Genomic DNA, 25,161 nt, shown 5'->3' with positions numbered 1-25,161 from the left:
CCCAAGTATTTGAATTGCTCTACTCTCTTGAACCTCCTGCCATCTATCTCAAGAAATTCTATCTGCTCTTGTGAATGAGACAGATGGAAAATACATGTATCCCATTGCGACAAGAGGAACAATGCCTTGATGGCAAAATGTTTGCTGTTCCCTACGGAACTATGGTTGTACCCAGGTGCGCACCCCTTCGTCCGAAGCAAATCGCCTGCCGCGAATGTGCTTCTTCAGGGTTAGCAAAATTTGAAAATGGCATGGGGAGAGATTGGGATTGTATAGAGGATGTGCAAGGGCTTCCCAACGAACCTTCTGGAGCATAGTCGAAACACCTTTTGCCAAACTTGGGTGCGCATTATCCTGCAACAGACTGATGCCGTCCGTCAACGTTCCATGGCGTACTTCAGTTGTTTCAAGTTGTCCACGTACCAATGTGCAATAGCTGAAGGAAACCACTAAGTCCGAAGGTCCAGCAATGTTGACGGACGGTATCATTCTGTTGCAGGATGACTCTTATCGACATGCTGCATGGTTGTTTCGACTATATTGCAGAAATTTTCCTGGGGAGCCCTAACACATCCTCCAAGTACCAGCTCCAGGACTTTGGGATGGCTCCCCCAGTTTACCGACCCGATCTCTCCTCACACGATTTCCATATTTCTTGGCCATTGATTTCCTTCTGACGAAGACGTAAGCATACACCTGGGTACAGTCATAGGTCCGTAGACAACCGCAAACACTTTTCCACGAAGGCATTGCCCGTCTTGTCTCACAGTGGGGGACTATGTTAACAGCTGTGGCGATAAATTTAGAAAAAATAAACAATATACTTACTTTTCTGTCATTGTCCCATTTTTGTTTGGCTGCCCCTTACAATTATAGTTTTGCGTCTTCAGTCGTAAAGATTTCATATGTTTAGCGTCACATATTTATCGCTTTAAATCATGTGTAAAGTAATCAGACTTATGAGGGCTCCACGGTGAAACCGTAAGTCCTTATAAATGTGACCTAGAAGCGGTAAAAAACGGAGTAAAAAGAAGAGCAGGAAACTGAACCTTAAAAGAGCTGTTTTTGACGACGACGATGAGGACAGAAAGTGCATGTACTGCGAAAAAATGTCAGATTCAAGGCCAGAGGATCAGCTGATGTGTTGCCAGTTGTGCTCCCTCTGCGTCCATGAACATTGTACAAGAATTGAGAAACATGATTTGACTTTTATTTGTTGAAAGCGTAAATAATTTAATTCGAATCGTATATTACAGTAAAATATATTTAGTTCTTTGTTAGACCAGTTTTTCCCAGTCTTTAGTTTTAAACAACACGGCCACTTTGCCCGCTCATATCGGGAAAAGTGGCCATTTTGCCACATTGTGAAAACTGAATTGTTTAAAGTACTTATTTGATCCTGTGGTAAATGAAGTATTCATATCATACTTCAACAGTTCTATGCATTTCAGTGTATAGCTACTCCGCTTAAAAAATAGGAATAGTGTGGCCTGGCACTTTGTCTGGCTCTTTCTTTCTTTCTTTCTTTGCCTGAGCCTTGTCCCGCAGTTACGCAGGGTCGGCCATGGTTAATCGGATGTGGCATGGTAAGTTTAAGGGGTGGCCGGATGCCCTTCCTGCCGACACCCCGTACCCCCCCAGGAAGGAATTAGTGTACCCCAGCTGTCTGTGTCTAATGTAAGCCATGGAATAGTGGGAATGTGTTGCCAATGTCTGCGAGTCGTGTAACTGAGGCGCAACGTGGGGACCAGCCAGGTATTCACCGAGGGAGATGTGGAAAACCGCCTAAAAACCACATCCAGGCTGGTCGACACACCGGCCCTACGTCGTTAATCCGGGGCCGGCGCGCCTACCCGAGTCGAGGTACAAGTGCGTCAGCGCTCTCGGCTACCCTAGCGGGTGGCACTTTGTCTGGCTGTCCCATACGTGAAAGAAAAAGATGAGGCGAAATATTTGATCATATGAACATCCGTAATTGCGGAATATATTTATAGGATAAAAACGTGCTGTAGTTGCTAATGATGCTCTAAATTTATTGCACGACCCGTTTCGAAGCTTAAAGCTTCATCTTCAGGTGCCACATGTCGTGCTGTGGTTGTTGTGCTACGCTCCCATTCGTGTGTTTGACGTGCTTGTGATCCCCAATGGCTGCCCGGTCCGACCGCCGCACATTTAAGTTTTCATAATTATTTGGTGACACCTGAAGATGAAGCGTTGAGCTTCGAAACAGGTCGTGAAGTAAATTTAGAGCTTTATTAGCAACTCAAGTGGATTTTTTATCTATACAAAATATGAGTGGCTGATTCCCGTGTTTTGCAATGTTTTGCAAACTGCAGTTACTAAGAACGTTGAGGTACTAAAGAAATAAATGATACTCGTTGAACAACGGCACTTGCTGAATAGATATTGCTTTTTATTGAGAGCAATGCGTGGCGCCTCAGTAGGCGTAGCTGATGCCGAGCGCGTTGCTGTAGGTCATGTGGGCGACGGCGGGGGCGGCGGAGTAGGCGACGCCGAGCAGGGCGGCGCGGGAGTCCGCAGAGAGCACCGGCCCCAGGGAGTTGGCAGGCCCGGGGGCGGCGTAGGCGACGCGCACGCCGCTGGGGGTGGAGACGACGGCCGCCGAGCTACCCGGTGCCGGCACCGCCACCACGGCGCCGGGGGCGGCGGCAGCGTGCAGCACGGGGGCGGAGTGCAGCACGGGGGCCGTCGCCACGAACGCCGCCAGCGCCGGACCCAGGCACGCCACGGCCACCACCACCAACACCTGACACACAACAAGTACATAGTCAGCCTCTGGTAGATTGCAGGCATGGGGAGAGCAATAGAGACGGGGGTTGTAGGCAAGCGCTGTAGCGGAAATGCCGAGCGCTGGAGGGGAAGCGCTATTCTACACTGAAGCCTACAGTCACATTTTTTTGGAAATATTAAGAGGAGCCCCTCCCCTACACGTGAACGCTTGCATGTTGACCATTGGAAAACAGATACTGCCACTTCTGGTTTGGTTAGTATCTAAACAGAATGGAACAACAGCAGAGGCTTGCTTTCGCCTGGATTCTTAATCATGTAACTTTCAGAGAAGTGCAGCCGGCCATTGTGACCGAGCGGTTCTAGGCGCCTCAGTCCGGAATCGCGCTACTGCTACTGTCGCAGTTTCGAATCCTGCCTCGGGCATGGGTATGTGTGATGTCCTTAGGTTAGTTAGCTTTAAGTAGTTTTTAAGTTTTAGGGGACTGATGACCTCAAATGTTAAGTCACATAGTGTTCAGAGACATTTCAACCATTTTTTAGAGAATTCTGAAACAGTGGTTTACTAAGATCATTAAGCGAGGAATTGAGGACAAGTAAGGTCAAAAGCTTACGAAAAATCATATCCTCCTTACAAAGATACATGTGTAATGTTTTCACTTACGTTGTTCCAAAACCCAATGCATTTCTTGTTTCACCAGCTATCTATGGCCTTCAAATATTGCAGTCTTTCATTGAAAAAATTATAATTAGTAGAATAACACGATGTACACTAGAGGGCCATAGAAACTGGTTCACATGCCTAATATCGTGTAGGGCCCCTGAGCACGCAGAATTGCCAGAAGACGACATGGCACGGAATCGACCAATGTCTGAAGTAGTACTGGAGGCAACTTACACCATGAATCTTGCAGGGCTGTCCATAAATTTGTAAGAGTAAGAGGGGTTGGAGATGTCTTCTGAACAGCACATTGCAAGGTATCCCAGACATGCTCATTAGCGTTCATGTCTGGGGAGTTTGCTGGTCAGCGCAAGTGTTTAAAGTCAGAGGAGTGTTCTTGGAGCCACTCTGTAGCAATTCTGGACGTGTGGGGTGTCACACTGTCCTGTTGAAATCGCCCAAGTCCGTCGGAATGCACAATGGACATTAATGAATGCAGACAGGATGGTTGCGTACGTGTCACTTGTCAGAGTTGTATCTAGACGTATCAGGTGTTCCATATCACTTCAACTGCACGTGCCCCACACCATTAGTATCTCTACCAGCTTGAACAGACTCCTACTGACATGCAGAGTCATTGTGGTGAAATTTGATCCTAATGAATTCAATGGACGCATTTTACACTGAAGAGCCAAAAAGACTGGTACACCTGCTTAATATCGTGTAGGGGCCCCGCGAGCACCCAGAAGTACCGCAACAAGGCGTGGCATGGACTCGACTAATGAGTGAAGTAGTGCTGCAGGACTGTCCATAAATCCGTAAAAATACGAGGGGGTGGAGGTCTCTTCTGAACAGTACGTTGCGAGGCATCCCAGATATGCTCAGTAATGTTAAGGTCTGGGAAGTCTCGTGTCCAGCGAAAGTGTTCAAACTCAGGAGAGTGTTCCTGGAGCCACTCTGTAACAATTTCGGACGTGTGGGGTGTCGCATTGTCCTGCTGGAATTGCCCAAGTCCGTTGGACTGCACAATGGAAAGCAGAAGATCAGAGAGGATGCTTACATACGTATTCATCTGTTAGAGTCGTATCTAAACGTATCAGGGGTCCCATATCACTCCAACTGCACACGCCGCACACCATTACAAAGCCTCCACCAGCTTGACAGTCCCCTGCTGACATGCAGCGTCCATGGATTCATGTAGATACCGTACACGTCCATCCGGTCGACACAGTTTGAAACGAGACTAATCCGACCAGGGTACTATGTTTCCAGTCATCAACAGTGCAATGTCGGTTTTGACGGACCCAGGTGAGGCCTAAGGCTTTGTGTTGTGCAGTCATGAAGGAAACACGAGTGAGCCTTGGCATGGCATTATGAAACTGACATATAAAACTAGAAGTCACGAAGAAATGAATTTTTTTACCAAATAGTTTCTATAAAATCGTTTGAGAAATATTGCACCTCGATTCTGTCGTTGCAGCGCGTTTCTCACCGGCCGCAAGTGGGCAAACGATGTTGGCCTCCACTTCCGTACATACGAATGAACTTGCCCAGCGATTTGAACGAAATCTGGTCACTGAGCATCCACCACCGTGTCATGCACGCACTCTACGAAGTTGAATCTGCGTCCAACTAGAGGATGATGATAGGAGGGGCATTTCAAAAGTTCTGCACATTGCGCATGCTCGACCGTTACGCACAGCGTGATCAGTTTGAAATTGGTGTCGCTTACGAGCGAGACATTCGTCGTGACGGTATTATTTGCGTTTGGTGGCTCGCATGGCTGTGTCCTGAGTCGTTTAGTTTTAAAATGGAAGCTGAAGCCGAGTCAGGTCGGATTACACGTAGTGACCTGCGCTCCTACATCAAAATCTAATCCCTAGGTGGAAACAACGCAATGGAAATTTATAAACGCTTTGAATAACGTGTGTCATGTTTGGGAGTAGTGTAGTGGATCGTAGCGCAGTATCACGGTGGTCTCCTCGCTTCCATGGAGGATGGATTTGCACTCAGGACACTGCAACAGACTACACCTCTCATGTTATTCTTAATGACAATTTGAGAGAAGATCGACGAAAAACGTATGAGGAAACTGCATATGAGGCATGAATGTCTTTCACTTCAGATTACAAAATCAAAACTTAGAAGTTAAAGATGAGAAAAGTGGCTGTCAGATGATCTGAGTAAAGAGCAGAAAGCAGACGGTGAAAGAATCGCAGAAGAATTGCTTCAACGTTATCGAACAGAAGGGGAGCAGTTTCTGAAAAATAATGGATACGAGATTTTAAACCAGAACTGAAGTACCAGTCGACACTCCATGCATGAAAAAATTCAGCCGTCAACAATCAAAGATGAAACTCATGATGCTCTTTGCCTACCACATGAATGGTGACATAGCTACAAACAGAGTTCCCCAATTGAGGTCTGTAACAGGCGCGTACTTCAAACAGTTTCAGTGAAATGTTTTTTCTCCCGAAATTTATCTCGAAGAACGTATGACGTACTTCCAGCTGCTGTTGTCATATTACACCATAATGCAAGACAGCATTTTGCCGTAATGGTGAGAGAAACGCTCTGGGATTATTGATGGAAAATACTTTCCTACTCACCATACAATCCTGATATGAGCCCACTAGGGTTTGATTTGTTTCCCAAACTGAAGGAACAACTCGATGGAAAATGTTTTGATCTAACTGATGAAGCTTCCACTGTGGTGACTCGAGTAATCAGACAGCTCAACAATGGAGGTGCCCTATGCCGAATACAGAAATTTCCAAAATGTTGGGTAGCCGTCTTAAGCAAGAACGCAGATTACATTCAAAGCCTGTAAAGCTATTTTGTAAAATAAATTATTTTTTTGGATTCTGTCTTACAGTGTACAGAGCTTTTGAAATGATCCTCGTAATTAAAGTTTACTTTCAAACGCTTTAGAAAAAACGAATCTGTGCTCAGAAAGATGTGAAATTTGAAGGGAATGTTATCGAAGAAGGGGCAAGCGTCATGAAAACGAAAATTTTACTAACATAAGGCTGCATAATATGCAAAATGAAAGACACGGGGTACATGGCTATTCCTCAGTTTGCATCTGAAATGCTCGGCATGACTGTCTCAATGCAAGACCGCGCGCTGCCCTTTTACAAGTAACCTTTTACAAGGGCGGTGACGGTGCGCCAGTAACTCTGCAGACGTTTCGGACAGTCAGAGGAATGAAAAACGGCGTTGGTCTGATGCCTGATAAGGGACTGGAGAAAATAATTATGAAATTACTTATTTGGAAGCGCAGTTATCCAGATGGAGGAAACAACTGATCCGACGTCAGTACCAGATGTGGACACAGCATTGCAGTAGGGGGTCTTGGAATCGAGTGTGGTGTCCGAACATGTAAACATGCCTGCGAATACGGTAAATAAAATTCTACTAAACATCCTGCGTTGCTATCCATACTCATATTCAGGATATGATTCATGCTGACCTACCAGTAAGAAAAACGTTTGCTCTAAAATTTCTTGCTCCCATGGAATTTGACGATGAATGAGCATGGAACATTCTGTGGACACACGGAGCCCATTTCCATCTCCAAGGATATGTCAATACATCGAAATTGCAGAATACGGGCAACCGAAAATCCGCACACACTGGTTCCGCTTCGTTCTGCAAAGGTAACTGTCTGTTGCGGGCTGATGGCGTCATTTATCATAGGACTACACTCCTGGAAATGGAAAAAAGAACACATTGACACCGGTGTGTCAGACCCACCATACTTGCTCCGGACACTGCGAAAGGGCTGTACAAGCAATGATCACACGCACGGCACAGCGGACACACCAGGAACCGCGGTGTTGGCCGTCGAATGGCGCTAGCTGCGCAGCATTTGTGCACCGCCGCCGTCAGTGTCAGCCAGTTTGCCGTGGCATACGGAGCTCCATCGCAGTCTTTAACACTGGTAGCATGCCGCGACAGCGTGGACGTGAACTGTATGTGCAGTTGACGGACTTTGAGCGAGGGCATATAGTGGGCATGCGGGAGGCCGAGTGGACGTAGCTCCGAATTGCTCAACACGTGGGGCGTGAGGTCTCCACAGTACATCGATGTTGTCGCCAGTGGTCGGCGGAAGGTGCACGTGCCCGTCGACCTGGGACCGGACCGCAGCGACGCACGGATGCACGCCAAGACCGTAGGATCCTACGCAGTGCCGTAGGGGACCGCACCGCCACTTCCCAGCAAATTAGGGACACTGTTGCTCCTGGGGTATCGGCGAGGACCATTCGCAACCGTCTCCATGAAGCTGGGCTACGGTCCCGCACACCGTTAGGCCGTCTTCCGCTCACGCCCCAACATCGTGCAGCCCGCCTCCAGTGGTGTTGCGACAGGCGTGAATGGAGGGACGAATGGAGACGTGTCGTCTTCAGCGATGAGAGTCGCTTCTGCCTTGGTGCCAATGATGGTCGTATGCGTGTTTGGCGCCGTGCAGGTGAGCGCCACAATCAGGACTGCATACGACCGAGGCACACAGGGCCAACACCCGGCATCATGGTGTGGGGAGCGATCTCCTACACTGGCCGTACACCACTGGTGATCGTCGAGGGGACACTGAATAGTGCACGGTACATCCAAACCGTCATCGAACCCATCGTTCTACCATTCCTAGACCGGCAAGGGAACTTGCTGTTCCAACAGGACAGTGCACGTCCGCATGTATCCCGTGCCACCCAACGTGCTCTAGAAGGTGTAAGTCAACTACCCTGGCCAGCAAGATCTCCGGATCTGTCCCCCATTGAGCGTGTTTGGGACTGGATGAAGCGTCGTCTCACGCGGTCTGCACGTCCAGCACGAACGCTGGTCCAACTGAGGCGCCAGGTGGAAATGGCATGGCAAGCCGTTCCACAGGACTACATCCAGCATCTCTACGATCGTCTCCATGGGAGAATAGCAGCCTGCATTGCTGCGAAAGGTGGATATACACTGTACTAGTGCCGACATTGTGCATGCTCTGTTGCCTGTGTCTATGTGCCTGTGGGTCTGTCAGTGTGATCATGTGATGTATCTGACCCCAGGAATGTGTCAATAAAGTTTCCCCTTCCTGGGACAATGAATTCACGGTGTTCTTATTTCAATTTCCAGGAGTGTATATTGTTTTGAGGTGATGGGTCATGCCGGTACTGTTACCTATCCCGTCACAAATGGTTCAAATGGCTCTGAGCACTATGGGACTTAACAACTGAGGTCATCAGTGCCCTAGGACTTAGAACTACTTAAACCTAACTAACCTAAGGACATCACACACATCCATGTCCGAGGCAGGATTCGAACCTGCGACCGTAGCAGTCGCGCGGTTCCGTACTGAAGCGCCTAGAACCGCTCGACCACTGCGGACGGCCGTGTCCCGTCACAGGTAAACCGCTAGGAGAGTCTGCTCATCAACATCATTCTGACCCTACAACAGCATGGATGTGTGGGTGACATCATTTTATGTTCAAGACGGGGCCCCTCTACACATTGCACTGCCAGTGAAGCAGCTGCAGAGGCATTTTGGAAAGAATTTTCTTATGCTGAGAAACTAGAAGGTTCGGCCTGTTTTACTTGGTTAAAGCTTTCTAAAGCTAAGATCGTATGAATATCTTTTATTTATAAACAACCGTTTCGACAGACTTTGCTGTCATCTTCATGTCTTCAAAACTTTTTGTTATGAAATATGTTCCTTCTGGGTTGGACATCACGCCAAGATGTCATTTATATAAAATGTAGCGCACAATAGAAAGGTCAGTCAAACACGAAAAATTTAAGCTCAAGAAGTAGCTTTTGCACGTGGCCATGTCCATATGCATAAGCACTACCTATATTGCTTCTTATGCGGTTTTTGAGCTCAGGACAACTAAAAACCGATTTCATTGCTGTTTATTATGCGGTTTCAGGCCTGAGGACAATTAAAAATCGCCGGCCGCTGTGGCCGAGCGGTTCTAGACGTTTCAATCCGGAACAGCGCTGCTGCTACGGTCGCGGGTTCGAATCCTGCCTCGGGCATGGATGTGTGTGATGTCCTTACGTTAGTTAGGTTTAAGTAGTTCTAAGTCAAGGGGACTGAAGACCTCAGATGTTAAGTCCCATAGTTCTTAGAGCCATTTGAACCATTTTAACAATTAAAACTCGATGTCATTGTTTCTTTTTGTGCGGTTTTTCGCCTTAGAATAATTAAAAACCGACTTTTCCCATCCCATGTCGTACGACCTTGGTGGATGGGCTTACCGAACTAACAGTGCCACCCAACTGTTGAATGGCAAATTTGATCGGTCATCCACATTGGTACGGCTGGTTCAATGTGCAACTCAAACCATAGTCATCGTATTGCAGTTCCCCTGTCATTTGTTGCGACGCCATTTACGTTATGACGCTTACAGCGGCATCTAGTGCGAAAATTTTAGTTAATTGTATTTGTTTCCATGAGGTTTTTCTCTTTCTCGATAATATTCCGTTTAAATATGGCGCGATTCTGAACTGCTATTCTTTTTTTATTGCGTTTTGAAACTGGAACTTGATTTATAATCACTTTGTACATTACCGAAGTTATTCCCTAGTTCAGTCCAAGAGCGCTGAGGATCACGTGGAACTCGTGCGTTGCTATTCTGGGCTATATGCTAGGTTTCTTATTGCCTTTTTCGTCTCTCTACGATTTTAAAGACAATGACCTTCTTTCTTCTTCGTCGGTATTTCCCACTAGAAGGAAGCCGTTTTCGCCTACACAGGCCTCTTTTGCTCCAGTCATCGGGTTCATCAGGTTTTGGATTTCTATTTTCCTTTGCTTGCTGTTTACATTATCCTCCTCTTAGCGTTGTCCTTCTTGTCCTTCTCATTCCTGGCGGCTCCTAGTTTAAAATCTTCTTTTGCCATCTATGGTTAGGCATTTTCTGTACATGTTCGTACCAATGAATCGCTCTATTCTCAAAAGCTTTTATTATGGAGCACACTTCCCTCCGTGCCACTTCATTTCGTATTCTGTCTTGCCTCGTTAACTGTAGATATCTAGTACAGTCTATTTCCACTATTCAAATTTTCTCCTTAACTTCTCATGTTCTGAGACCACATCTCAGCTCCTTACACGGGGGCTGGACAAAAATGTGCAAAAACAGAGAGAAATCAATGCTTGAACGTCAGTGCAAATGCTAGCCAAGCCAGCAGCTTGCTGCGTTGTATTCGATCACGAAAGGAGTCTCTGCAGTGTCCACAATACTTTCAGAAATGGTTCAAATGGCTCCGAGCACTATGGGACTCAACTGATGAGGTCATAATCCCCTAGAACTTAGAACTAGTTAAACCTAACTAACCTAAGGACATCACAAACATCCATGCCCGAGGCAGGATTCGAACCTGCGACCGTAACGGTCTTGCGGTTCCAGACTGCAGCGCCTTTAACCGCACGGCCACTTCGGCCGGTCACAATACTTTATACTAAAAAAAAAATTCTTTATTCACAGTGCATTATAATTATACAAATGTGACCCACCACCTTAATGATTAGTGGGTCCTAAGTGTTACAATGTTGTTATTTTCAGCTAATTACATTTTTACTTGTGAACGACAGACAGTACATGTTAATGGGGAAACTTAAGTTCTATATTAAGCTATACACACTAATACCTACGTATAGCTAATCTCAACTGCCTGCAGCGTCAGAGGTATGTCAGTGTGGATATAAACCTACTATTTTAGGCCCTGCTCATCGAGCTAATCCCGATGAGCGTGCCCCTGGCACTAGGCAGGCCAAAATTTCTAATCGCTGCAGGTTCTTATTCCGGTTTCTATTTCTGTATCTTACTAACTACTAACTAACCTACGTCAAGTCCGGTGCATGTCGTTGTGGTGAAGTTAATGTAGCCGGCCGGTATGGCCGTGCTGTTCTAGACTCTTCAGTCTGGAACCGCGTGACCGCTACGGTCGCAGGTTCGAATCCTGCCTCGGGCATGGATGTGTGTGATGTCCTTAGGTTAGTTAGGTTTAAGTAGTTCTACGTTCTAGGGGACTGATGACCATAGATGTTAAGTCCCATAGTGCTCAGAGCCATTTGAACCAGCCAAGTTAATGTACCCCACTCCCCCTAGCCCTGCACGTGGCGCATTCCAACTTACAAGTGGACCTGTCCACGCACAGACGGTACAGGATTAGGGTACTAGGACCCATTCTGTCGTTTGCTATTGATCACGAATGTCCCTCAAGTATGCTGTCAGAACTTTTCGTGATACCTCGTTAGCGAGATTATTCAAGGTTTGAAATGTCTCCTCGTGTCCCAGAAAGTCGTATGTGGTTGTTTGGTATTTGCTGTCGTAATGTAGCTGCTACATCATCGGAAAGGGGGCACTCGTAAACCACATGGTCGGGAGTACCTCACACGCGGGCGTAGCCCTATTCTCAAACCGGCATAGGTATGTCGGATAGGTCCCATGACCAGTGAGGAAATGGATCACATATCGGGTTGGCTCAAAATACACCATACCTAGCCTTTCCTTAACATTTCGTAAGAGTTGGTAAGTTCTGCTGCCAGATTCGTCCGTTTCTCATGATTCCTGCCATAGTTCTTCCCCTCTTTTCCATATCTCACCATTGTCCCTAACCCGAAATCCCAAAATGTCTTGTATTTTCACATCATCACCTTTCTTAGCCCAATACCGTGTGGCTTGTCCCCTGATTTCGATGTCCAGAGCCCCATTATCACTAATAGGGCCCCTCCTGGAGATGTCCTGTAAGCCCCCACAGACCTTAACAACATGTTTTTGTAACTGTCTCTCGTGCCCGGAACAGTGTTTTTTGCAGCTGTGAACGCAGTATGTCGAAGCTAAGTGAACTCGACCGTTGGAAAGTTCTTGGCGGTCGTATGGTGGGTGCTTCGGTAACCAGGGTAGCTGAGGTGTTTGGTAATTCAAGAGGTACCATACTAACGATTTATACAGCATACAGGAAAAGTGGAAAACCGTATCAACGCGGACGAGAATGTGGGTTGAGTGATTGTGATGGACGGTCATCGAAGAGGATTGTGATAAAAAAAAATAAGAGGACGACAGCTGCCAAACTCACTGCAGAAGTGAATGTCACGAACTCTGTCAACACCAAACAACACAAAGTGAGCTCCATAAGCAGGGAATTTCAGGGCGAGCAGGAACCCCAAAACCACACGTCAGTGACGCAAATGCCCGTAATAGGAACACATGGTGTCGGGGACACAATACCTGGAGTATGGCGTAATGGAAGAAAGTCATTTGGTCAGATGAGTCTTTTCGCACACTCTCTCCAACTTCTGGTCGAATTTACATCCCAGAATGGAACATGGTGGGTGACGATTTGGGAAGCCATATTGCGGTATTCCATGGTCCCCTTGGTTACTGCGCAAGCTCGCATTACTGCCAAGGATTATGTGACAATTTCGGCTAATCAAGTCCATCGCATGGTACAATACTTGTTTCCCAATGGCGATGCTGTGTTCCAGAACGTTAAGACCTCTCTTCATGAATCTCGCGTCATCCAGAACTGGTTTTGCGAGCACGAGAATTGTCACATCTCCCCTTGCCACCACAGTCTCAATATTATCTATGTTCACGATGGACTGGTTCGGCATTTATCGCCACTGTCAAGTACATCTAGACTGATATCCATCCTAAATCGTTAGTGAACTGTCGTATAACTGTCCCTGTTTTGATAGGGTGGTAAATGACCTAATTACATTGAAAATAAAAAAATTAACTATGGTTTGACAGTTCGATAGTTCCATTCTTACGACGCTGTATCCACCATCATCATTATCTGAACTTGCTACTATTTTGCAGGGAGAATGGTACAAGATTCCCTTAAAAACCATACAGGGCCTACATTTATCCATTCCGAGATGTCTGGACGCTGTTTTGAGTGCTAACGGGTTTCCTGAGCCGTATTAGGCAGGGTAATATATTTGTGATGTTTCTACACAAGGTGTGTCAGAAGTGATGATCAATATTCAGGGATATGAAGGAATGACCATTGGAAACAAAAACAATCAAGTAAACATGGGCTCTCTAAAACGCATACCTTAAGAACTATGAGCAGTTATTGATCTTCGATACTGTGAAACAAATCTCTTCTACTGCAAGCTCTTTGCTTTCCTTATTTTGGGAAGTGGTAATATGGACCAAAACAAGATAAAAATATCCAGTAAACAAGGCTCTAAAATGTGGCACTTCTTCATCTTCGCTTCTTTGAAACACAACTCTTCTATTGAACAAGTGCTCATAACTTAAAAGGTATGCATTTTAGAGCACATGTTTAGTGGACTTTTTTTCTTGTTTTGATCCATACTACCACTTAACAAATTGTTTAAAGCAGAGAGCTTGCAGTAGATTGCTCATAGCTCTTTAGGTATGCGTTTTAGAGCTCATGTTTACTTGAATTTTTTTTGTTTCGATTGGCCATACCCCTGAATAATGACCATTACTCCTGGAACACCCTGTATTTTTGTTCAACCACAGTAGAACCATGCTCTATACAACACTGTGAAATTTTTTCTTAGTGTCCTGCCGAATATTATTATTCCATATTATCCCATGCAAAACTTTAATAGCTCTCTTCCCGATTGATATTCGGGAACCAATGTTCTTGTCACATGTTATCTATTATTGTTCCTAAATATTTCTAGCTTCTGCAGGATCTTTTATCTTCTTCATCTGTGTCAATTTTCACCAAACCCTGTCCCATAGACACAGAGTGAAGAGTGCTGTCACGAGTCTTTATTCCCATGCCTGAACCAGCCATTCAGCTCCTGTTCCATATAAATATTAAAGAGAATAAGTGACATTCCACAACCTTGTTTTAGACCCGTGTCAACGAAAATACTTTGAGTAACTTTGTTTCCATTTTAACCATTACTTTTGTGTTCCTGTACAGCTGTTAGCAGGTTACTCCATTCTTATCACACACTGATCCTTCTCATTCCTTCTTATTCCTTCCCATAACTGTATTATACGAACATTGTCATAAGCTTTCCTCAGGTCCACAAAGGCCATGGATACGCTTTATTTTTATTTTTCCAATAAACGTGTAATACAGTGAATGTTTTCAATACAAGATCGTCCTTGCCTGTAAACAATATGCTCTTCAATTAAAACCCTCACATTGCTTTCTATATTCAAAATATTGGATAAAAGCCTAGCTGTTGCTGGCTAACGTTTTTTTTCCTCTACAGTTTGTGTATACCCTGTTCTCACCTTTGTTTTATACATCGAGAGGCTATATGATAGCTCCACTCTATAGGTGGATCTTCCCCACCTCTATTTTCCCCAAAAAGGTTCTGTACATGTCTTATCATACACTTCCTCCATACTTTACGAGCTACATTCCTAATTTCCTGCCGGCGGGAGTGGCCGTGCGGTTCTAGGCGCTACAGTCTGGAACCGAGCGACCGCTACGGTCGCAGGTTCGTATCCTGCCCCGTGCATGGACGTGTGTGATCTCCTTAGGTTACTTAGGTTTAATTAGTTCTAAGTTCTAGGCGACTGATGACCTCAGAAGTTAAGTCGCATAGTGCTCAGAGCCATTTGAACCTAATTTCCTGGTCCTGGTGTTTTATCTACTTTTGGTTTAGACAGTTCGGCTCCCACGTCCTCCTCCGTTATTTCTACTTCGTTTTCTTCGAAGATTTTAACTTCTTATCCTCCTTTGTAGTACTCCCCATGTTCTGGAGAGAGAATTTTTTAAAATGTTCTTATGCTAATTATTGTTGTGGATCTTCTATTCTTTTTACGTTAAATTTATTCTGGAGACTATTTTAGTAAAATATTATGAGGCCATATCTTGTAAGAAGGTCTGTCTTAAACGTCACTTTCCCCGTATTCTGAGAGTTCATCCTTCGTTCTCATGACAGTTGATCTTACCATCATACGGTGACTGTTGGCGCAATCTGGTTGTCAATGCACTCTTACGTCTGTCGGTAGTATTTTCCTTTTCCATCACCAATCAGTTTACGATTCTTCGTAGGCTCTTCCGACGTGAGTATATCTTCATGGTGGAAGAAGATGTTCCTCAGATAAATTGATTAATCTCTTTCCGTTGTCGTTTTGCTATGCTTTTTCCAAAAGGAGCTACATAACCTTCTTCAGATGTTTCCACCTTGCTGTTTTAGCCACCAAAAACTATCATTTCCTGTAGTTCATTTAATACTCCCATTACACCTCCAAAATTATCAAAAAAAGATTACATTCTCTTTAGAGAAACGAATCATGATCAGCTGGAGGAAGACTGAGGACCGGAGAACGATTAATAATGTAACACTGTGTTAGTTAAACAGTGATGGGGAGTAATGTCGACAAGCTCCATGTTTGAGGAAAAACCCCAGCATTCCTGTGAAACTATGGATAAATATGATTCGTTAGATTTTAATGGAGAATTCACCCCGTCTCGTTCACAACAAGATTCCTGAGTCTTGCAGTCTCAGTCATGTCATTCTGCGGAGTTTATTCAAGAACCTTGCTATTGCTGTACTGTAGCTACAGTCATTACCCTTTGAAACGGACGACTTGAAACATTTGCACAAAAGAACCAACTTCATTGATGTCAATTTCCATCACCTCCTTTACTTCGAAGGGCACATTATTTCGTGTATTAGTAGCTAGCAATTCGTCGCTTTTAACAGTCGAGTGCCACATCACCTTTGAAGTGAAGAAAACACTGAGTATTTCATTTAGACAGACTTGGTTTCTATCGCTACGACAGGTGCAGTGTTGTAGTAAAACATCGTGCTAATGCTGTTGCCACTTGACTGTATTATTGGAGAAATAATTCAATTTGAAAACAAAGACAGATCAATTAGTTTTGTTCATCATAATCGATGCTCTTGGGAAGCCTGCAACTGTTTGATTCGTGATTTAAATAATCAGAACCTGCACCACTTATGCATTTTTCGTGCTTAGCACAACAGGTTTCGAGAATTTATTTTCATTTTCAAGTGCATTTGTTTACATAAATAGTTCGTGATGTTTGCGTGTGTGATTTCCTGCCTCTCTCGCACTATAGTTGCCTTTTTCAGGCAATAACGTATTGTGCCTCATCCTCCATTACAGAGAATATCTCACACACGCAAATCATTATTTATACAGTTTGTTTTGGAGTCGATACATGCTGCAGAAATGATGTAACAGACATAATATCTCTGTAAGATGTTCTTTTTGCAAAGCTGAACAGTAAGTGACTTATTTGCGTGTGTGTGATATACTGTGTAATGGAGAAGACACAGTACTTCATAACCTCAAAAAGACATTTACAGTGCAAGGCAGGCACATTTTATCTACGTTCGATATATCCCTCCCTTTTGCAATTGCTCGATAGAGAAAGATAGCACTTGATTTCGCGAAAATAGTGTGTTAAACGCCACCACTAGATTAATGTCAAGAGTACATAATATTAGGCCTAATGGTGTTAGTATGTACTTCTGTCAACCAGCTCAACCATAAGGTTTTGAAGAAGATGTGGCAGTCTTCTGTTCTAAGCGCGGTACCCGTTTTAAATTTCCGAGTGTACTGTCTGAAGAAAAACGACTTCACAGTGATCGAAACATGGTTTCTCGTTGTTACTGGCTTAAAACTTTTCCACGAAACGCACCATCAAGTGAAAATGCATTCTCCTTCGAACTACTTTTGACGCGTGGAAGAACAATAAAACTGGATTGTTATGCTTGAATCCATAAAAAGCTTCTGGTAATATTCACACACACACTACATAATGCCGAGTGAATAATGATATTTCTCGATTTTTCTGAGCCGTACACCTTCAGTACTCTACCTTGCAATAGTGACCTGCCATCGACCTCAGCATTTGAACTGAATAAACCTTAAATGTTGTTTTCATTTTTGTTGAACTAAATACCAATAGAAAAACTCGCAAATAAGAAGTTAAAAAGGCAGTGAACCCTGCTTCTAATTCGAACGGACGATATTTCCGTGAAATGTGGCAAATTATCAAAAAAATGGTTCAAATGGCTCTGAGCACTATGGGATTTAACTTCTTAGGTCATCAGTCCCCTATAACTTAGAACTACTTAAACCTAACTAACCTAAAGGACATCACACACATCCATGCCCGAGGCAGGATTCGAACCTGCGACCGTAGCGGTCGCGCGGTTCCAGACTGTAGCGCCTAGAACCGCTCGGCCACTCCGGCCGGCGCCAAATTATCACCTTCGTGCACCGATTAATGCTATTAAGAGCTAGTAATAAAGCTTAAATTTTAAATCATTGGACAAGTAAAGCATTACATTGCAATCTTTAGTAGTCCACTTTGTTTTCCACCCACGCTCCAATCACAGCAAAATTTAAAACCTGTGACACATTAGAATATTTCGTAATGGAAAATACGTGTGCAAAAATTCCTTCCGATGTTTCAGTAGCAAGACCGAGATATAAATTACAGAGATCACGCTGTAAAAGTTCAGCACGTGGACAGGTCAATCGTTGTGAGATCAGTATGATACAGAGGCCGTTACGATACTAAAAGGTGGAGTATTTTACACCACATTTAACAGAAACACACATACAGAAACACGTGCTTACACGCTACGATAAAGACACTTCCGGAAGACAATGCAACTGTGTATAACGCGCACATGCTTCATGACAGCATCTTCTGTATTTTGAATTCATCAAATTACAATCGCCGGCAGCGTAAAATGGGAGAGCGAATGCGGAGAGCTTCAAAAAGGCGAAACAGGTTTTCAGTACCGTACGAAATAATTTACGCGAAAAATCTTATGACTGGCATTAACGTTGAAATGGGTAGTAATAAAATTTCTGGTACAGCCATGTCAAAGTTGTACTTAGACTTTCATCAGACGCAGCTGAACAGCACAAACTAAATGGCAAAACACACACACACACACACACAAAGGTGGTGATGAGGATCGTTACAGACTCAGCTTCATTTAAAGTAATTCTGATTTATTGTTGTCCCAGTTGCACATTTTTGTTATGCGATATATTACGATGACTCTGGATCATTTTCAGTTCTAAAAGGAATTAAAACAAATAAGTGGCGTCAGCGAGCAGTGTTGACTGTTCAGAACCTATTATCACAGTACTCTGATATGATGCTGCTGACGCAGTTACTTAGTTTTACTTTGTTTTACATCGTAAGATGACCCAGACTGATCGAAACAAGTCATGTAACTGAAAATGTGCTAGTACGACTGAACTATAAATGAGAATTCTTCTAAATATCAACAAGTTGGTGATTGTCTCGAGACGAATATGTGACTGTTTCATATTATACTGTCTGGTGAGTTTGGTCTACTGTTTGCCGTTACCATATTCCTCAGTACTGCCAATATTCTTATTAGGTCTGTCGAGGTACGTGGGTTCTGGAATACATATCAGTACCACATATTGCGCTGTGATAAGCAGTTGGCTACTCACAAAATTAGGTGAATATCCAACTGTGTTGTGATCATAACTATATATAACATCCAGAAACCTTTTCATATCCAGACGCGTAGATTAACATCTCAGGGAAGTGCACTACTGTACGACAGTGAAACATGGGTACTCGCAAAAGCAGAAAACACAGAATACGAGCCTTCGAGATGTGATGCTACCTCAGATTACTAATTGTTGCCTTTTTAGGTAAGGTATGAAATGAAGACTTGCTTCACAGAATGGAGGAAGAGAAGCAGTGTCTTTGGAAGTTTATCCAATAGAGAACAGACAGGTGGGTCGGCCGTCTGCTGAGACTTGACTGTACCATTAAAAGTATAATTGAAGGTACAATAGAGGGAAACGAACACAAGAGGCAGACTCAGACTGGAATACAACCAGATCATGGAGGTTACCAGATGAGCCACCTGTACCGCCCTCAAGAGGAAGGCCGAAAACCGTGGTGAGCTGCTGCCAACCAACCAGATGGCTGAAGATCTAAGAAGAAATTTTTAATAAACATTTTTGGAACTGTGATAAAAAAAATTTAAAATTTTCCTTTTTAAAATTCAGTCTTGATCACACCATGTATGTTACAAGAACATAGGTGACCGGTTTCGGTCATATCACATGACCATCATCAGACCCATGGCATCGTCCGAAGATGGTATGTGGAGCACTCTTCTCAGCTGCTGTGATGTCAACTGGACCAACATCTGAGAAGAGTGCTCCACATACCATCTTCCGGAGGATGCCATGGGTCTGATGATGGTCGTGTGATATGATCGAAATCGGTCACCTATGTTCTTGTAACATACATGGTGTGATCAAGACTGAATTTTAAAAAGAAAAATTTTAATAAATTTTTAACAGCTACATATCCGGCAAAAAGTACTCTACATTCAGCTGTTGTACTGGAAAAACTTTCTTTCATCGAAAGCTATAATCTAGAAAGAGCGCCTCTGCAGTGTCATTGCCGTAGAAACCGTACCGAAATATGACTCCTTCGTCTGAAAATTTCAACGTAATGCGTGCGTAGACTAGTACATTCACCTCAAGCCCTTAAACGATTACGTGAGAACGCTGCATGAAACGGTGTGACACACAATTGTAGCATAGTCCTTTAGTGTCGCTTTACACACAGCGCTAGATAGAGCCACTAAGTGTCAGTAGGGAAAGCAAGAGTTCGTATACCATTGTTAGTTTGCAGATCCCAAGCGGATCTAGCCGCCTCATCGGAAAGTGTTTCATTCCTCCACGCACAATGCCCCCTTTCCTCGATGTTTGTGGAGGATATGTCATACGAATATCTGTTGACGATAGGTGTATCGTATAGTGTCGTAAAAAGTCTGTAAATGTCATATGGCATAGTTGGCTGGGTTCTCTCACAGCCACCTTTTTGCACCGGCCGGTGTGGCCGTGCGGTTCTAGGCGCTGCAGTCTGGAACCGCGAGACCGCTACGGTCGCAGGTTCGAATCCTGCCTCGGGCATGGATGTGTGTGATGTCCTTAGGTTAGTTCTAAGTTCTAGGGGACTAATGACCTCAGAAGTTGAGTCCCATAGTGCTCAGAGCCATTTGAACCAACCAACCTTTCTGCGCGGAATTTTGACCCCATTCCTTGCAGGTATGTGAGTTGCGTATTATGTATATTCGTAGCGTGTAGGCGACCGTAATGGATGCATGTCTAGTGAAGCATTATGTTTCTGTTGTACTATTATGATGAGAGAAGTGCGAGGGAAAACTCCGTACCGGCACATAGCATACTCCCCTCGAATAGCACCAGGGAGGCAACAGACCTTAATATCACCATCGGACGGGCAGATCACCATCATCATTGTTACATGCCCTCACTCCACGAGAGACTACGGAGAAATTCGGAATTTAATTTACGTCATCGGCGCAAAGACTGGTGATCAGGAGCTTTCCGCCATCATCACTTTTCCCCTTGCCCGCCAAATACTGGTTGTGAAAATTTTAACCTCCACCAAGATTCGAACCTGCATGCATCTGAGCAGCGCGCTACCGTCTAAGTGTGCGTTAGTGACGTCAGCTGGTTTGTGATTTCGTGATTGTGTTATATGATAATGAGAAAAGGGAAGAGGTGAAACCGGCTTCTCCTGAATACCATCGCCTAGCAGATCGGTCTAGGCGCTGCAGTCATGGTCTGTGCGACTGGTCCCGACGGAGGTTGGAGTCCTCCCTCGGTCATGGGTGTGTGTGTTTGTCCTTAGGATAATTTAGGTTAAGTAGTGTGTAAGCTTAGGGACTGATGACCTTAGCAGTTAGGTCCCATAGGACTTCACACACATTTGAACATTTTTTCTGAATACCATCAAGGGAACTGCCCGGCTTAACATTCCAATCCGATGGACTGACAACCACTGACAGTGTCAGGTACGAAGTTCTTTGATGAGATATTTCACTTCTGAACGTCCCATTGCCTTCCTAAATTAGCATGTTATCGGAAGCATATGAACTGGATACGGATAGAACTTCGCAAACATCCGTCATCTACTTGTGGCCGACAACGGTGGAAATTAACTTCACAAACTGGCCTCATATTTCTAGAATAGTCTTTCAGGGCACTATCCTTTATTCTTCGCGATTGGTGTCTCGGTGCTTCTACACTAGCGTCAAACAGTTAAGCATGAAATGTGAGGACACTACTTAAATAGGAAATTTTACAAATGCTAAGGATAGAGTATAAAACACATGGTATATGACTTTGTCGAGTTCGTCTAAGAAAGCGCGACCCATTTCTCTGGACAAGCTTTGGCGTACTACATCTACATCTACATTTATACACCGCAAGCCACCCAACGGTGTGTGGCGGAGGGCACTTTACGTGCCACTGTCATTACCACCCTTTCCTGTTCCAGTCGCGTATGGTTCGCGCGAAGAACGACTGCCGGAAAGCCTCCGTGCGCGCTCGAATCTCTCTAATTTTACATTCGTGATCTCCTCGGGAGGTATAAGTAGGGGGAAGCAATATATCCAATACCTCATCCAGAAACGCACCCTCTCGAAATCTGGACAGCAAGCTACACCGCGATGCAGAGCGCCTCTCTTGCAGAGTCTGCCACTTGAGTTTGCTAAACATCTCCGTAACGCTATCACGCTTACCAAATAACCCTGTGACGAAGCGCGCCGCTCTTCTTTGGATCTTCTCTATCTCCTCTGTCAACCCGACCTGGTACGGATCCCACACTGATGAGCAATACTCAAGTATAGGTCGAACGAGTGTTTTGTAAGCCACCTCTTTTGTTGATGGACTACATTTTCTAGGGACTCTCCCAATGAGTCTCAACCTGGCACCCGCCTCACCAACAATTAATTTTATGTGATCATTCCACTTCAAATCGTTCAGATTTTTTTACAGAAGTAACTGCTACCAGTGTTTGTTCCGCTATCATATAATCGTACAATAAAGGATCCTTCTTTCTATGTATTCGCAATACATTACATTTGTCTATGTTAACGGTCAGTTGCCACTCCCTGCACCAAGTGCCTATTCGCTGCTTTACTTTAAAGTAAAGTTACTTTAAAGTAAAGTTACTTTAAAGTTACTTTAAAGTAACTTCCCTAAAAGGGTTTAGGTCACTACGCTTCCGTTTTGGAAACATACGATACCAAAAGTAAAGACGCAAGATCCGTTTCAGACCAGACGGTCTCATTACAGCACTCGAAAAATGAGGATATTTTAATTATACAAATTACGTCCGCGACCTAATGTTTTCGAAAAATCTTGCTGTTAATTCGATCATTTTGTGTATAGCAGATACTTTGTTTGCACACATCTACTCTGTGTTGATCTGTTTTGCGCTCACAAGTGACAGCATATATATATTTGTGCTTGTCACCAAAATGTTATGCGAAATTCACTTGTTGAGTACGGAAATTCATTAGTAATCTCGGCTTCAAAACACATTGTTCGTAATAATTAAATGTTACTTAACATGGATTCATATGTTCACGAAGTACGTAGTGTACTATATTAACGAGTCAAAGAGATGGACTGAAGTTCAAACGGCAGTTCTGTCTAATCCGTGAAGTTGTGTAAAAATAGGGCGGCAATAGCCAGCCAAAACAATTATGTTAAGTAGTTACTGTGATTATACGGAAAATCAACATTTAAGAACAGAGCTCGGAAGAACGGTCTCGTGAAGTCATATGAAGTGATAGCTTTACAGGTTTCATTTCACGGTGGTGAGACCTGTGTTCCTAGGAAGATCGAAACAAGAAGAGGGGAAGTGGAGCAGTCAAATGTTAAAATCTGGAGAATGCACTGAGAATGTAAGACGCGAACTGGAGAGGAAAGAAACAATATATAAAAAAATAATGACTCATAGGATTATCATAGGACAGACATACGACCGTAGCACTGGCCTGAAGCAAAAGATAAAGTGAAAACCAATAAGGACACGGAATGAATCTGAAGCAGGGATCGTGCCTAATCCCTGCGCAGAGGATGAACATATGTTGCCACAGTGATTTTATTTTCTATCATGAAAGCAGCTTTAATTCGTATCGAAGGTTGCCAGATACGAAGTCTGTTAAGATTCAATGCGATTCGGATCTTGCGTTGCACATCAGATGCCTGGAAAAGTGTGTGGATGATTCACAAGTCATTGGAAAGCATGGTCTAGAACAAAGGACAGTAGTGCTCATATAATCCTCTTAGCTGCATTGTTTTATTTTGATTATGTTAGAGGGGATGAAAATATACAATGTCTCCGGCTATAAAACACACCTTTCAATCTATAGCGAAATGTATCCTGGCAGATTAAAACTGTGTTCTTGACTAGGACTCAAAATGGGAAACTTGAATTTCGTGGAAAACGCTTTTCGTTTAAAAAGTGACAGAGAAGTATTGGCAGCAGTATAACTGTGAGAAAGGATTGTGAGTCGTACCTGGAAAGGTCTGCCGGAAGGAGTATTGCCTCCGAACGGCAAGGTACCGGGTTCGGGTCTCAGTCCTGTACGCAGTTTTAACCTGCCAGAAAATTTCAAAATCTACGGAATCAGAATTGGAATACGAAACAGAAAACTGATTCCACTACTGCTGACGCAGGATGACAGAGGCAGAAAATAGTTCCATAGACGATTTTTTTTTTCAAGGTTAGTTGCAAGCGAGTTCAGAAAACTCTCCACTTAATATGCTGACGTTCAGACACGAAAACATTTCACGGTATTGGGGATTCCTTTCTGGGACTCACCTTCAGAGTCATGATTGTCGATGTCCCACAGCGAACAAGACGAACTGTACGAAGGGGCGTTCCCGCTGCGTCTTTTTATACACGCCCCGGGGTCGGCGCCACGCCCACCACTCTCTCACGGCGACAATCGGAGGCGCGCCCTCTTGCGACACGGCCGCCACCTGTTGCTGTTGACAGACGCCCCGAATTTTCGTGTCTCACGCCCCCAATGCAAAAAATCTTTCGAGCACTGTACAAGCAACAGAGAGATGCATTTTTGCAGGTGCCCGGAGTGTAAAAGTGCTTCTTCCTGAAAAGAAACGACAATTTAAGACAAATCACGGTACTTTGATAAATAAACCACGAAAATACTTGTCTCACAAGTTAAAATAAATGACAAGGAACAGACTGACACTCTAAATGCTATATTTTAACAAATCCCTAGATTGTCTTAGATAGTCATTTGATAAATAAGTTCACTGAAATTCTTTCAATTACAATTGGTATAAATTTATGATTTGCTCCGCAAATTTCTGAACATTGACCAAAATATAATCCAGGTCGGTTTACTACAACTGTTCCTTAGTTTAATCGTCCAGATGTGGCATCAATTTTAGCTCCTAATGCAGGTACTGCTCATGAGTGAAGAACATCTGAAGCTCTTGTCAGTACTCGTACTTCTGTACTTACAAGTAAAATTGTTCGATTATCTACGTCTAGTAGTCGGTATTCGTCATTTTCTATGTCTTGTTCTGGTGGTATGTAGGTGTCAAACTAAAGAGGCTACTATTAGTATAAAGACCTTTCTTTCATCTGCAAAAGTTGCCTACCTTGTACCAAAGAGCAAGAAACCTCACACCATAGTAGAAACTGCTTTTTACTATCTTATACCGTTTATAGGTGGCAACAAATTGCCTGCAGGAAAATAGCTATTGGAACACAACTGGCAGGAAGAAACATGAACTGGGAAAACTGTGTAGATGTATGTACAGGTGTAAGTCGTAGTATGGCTGGCTGTTACGCCGTATAGCAAGCTCTGATCCGTAAAGAGACTCCTCGCGCTGTTTGGACACACTGTTTTATTCACAGAGACGTACTGGCATCGAAAAACGTGCACTCTGTCCTTCATGAGATTCTTCAATCAG

The 25,161-nt window shown here is 44.0% G+C and overlaps 1 protein-coding gene across 1 annotated transcript; it reads right to left on the bottom strand.

Moving 5' to 3' along the window:
- Window positions 1-2,437: 2,437 nt before the first annotated feature.
- LOC126455192 (cuticle protein 76-like) lies at window positions 2,438-24,049 on the bottom strand. The gene is made up of 2 exons (XM_050091160.1): window positions 24,038-24,049; window positions 2,438-2,767 (listed from the first exon to the last, which is right to left on the bottom strand). The coding sequence occupies exons 1-2, from the start codon at window positions 24,047-24,049 to the stop codon at window positions 2,438-2,440; spliced, it is 342 nt and encodes a 113-aa protein (XP_049947117.1).
- Window positions 24,050-25,161: the final 1,112 nt, after the last annotated feature.

Source organism: Schistocerca serialis, chromosome 1, assembly GCF_023864345.2.
Source record: "Schistocerca serialis cubense isolate TAMUIC-IGC-003099 chromosome 1, iqSchSeri2.2, whole genome shotgun sequence".
Taxonomy (NCBI): domain Eukaryota; kingdom Metazoa; phylum Arthropoda; class Insecta; order Orthoptera; family Acrididae; genus Schistocerca; species Schistocerca serialis.
This window is presented reverse-complemented; position numbering and strand designations above follow the sequence as displayed.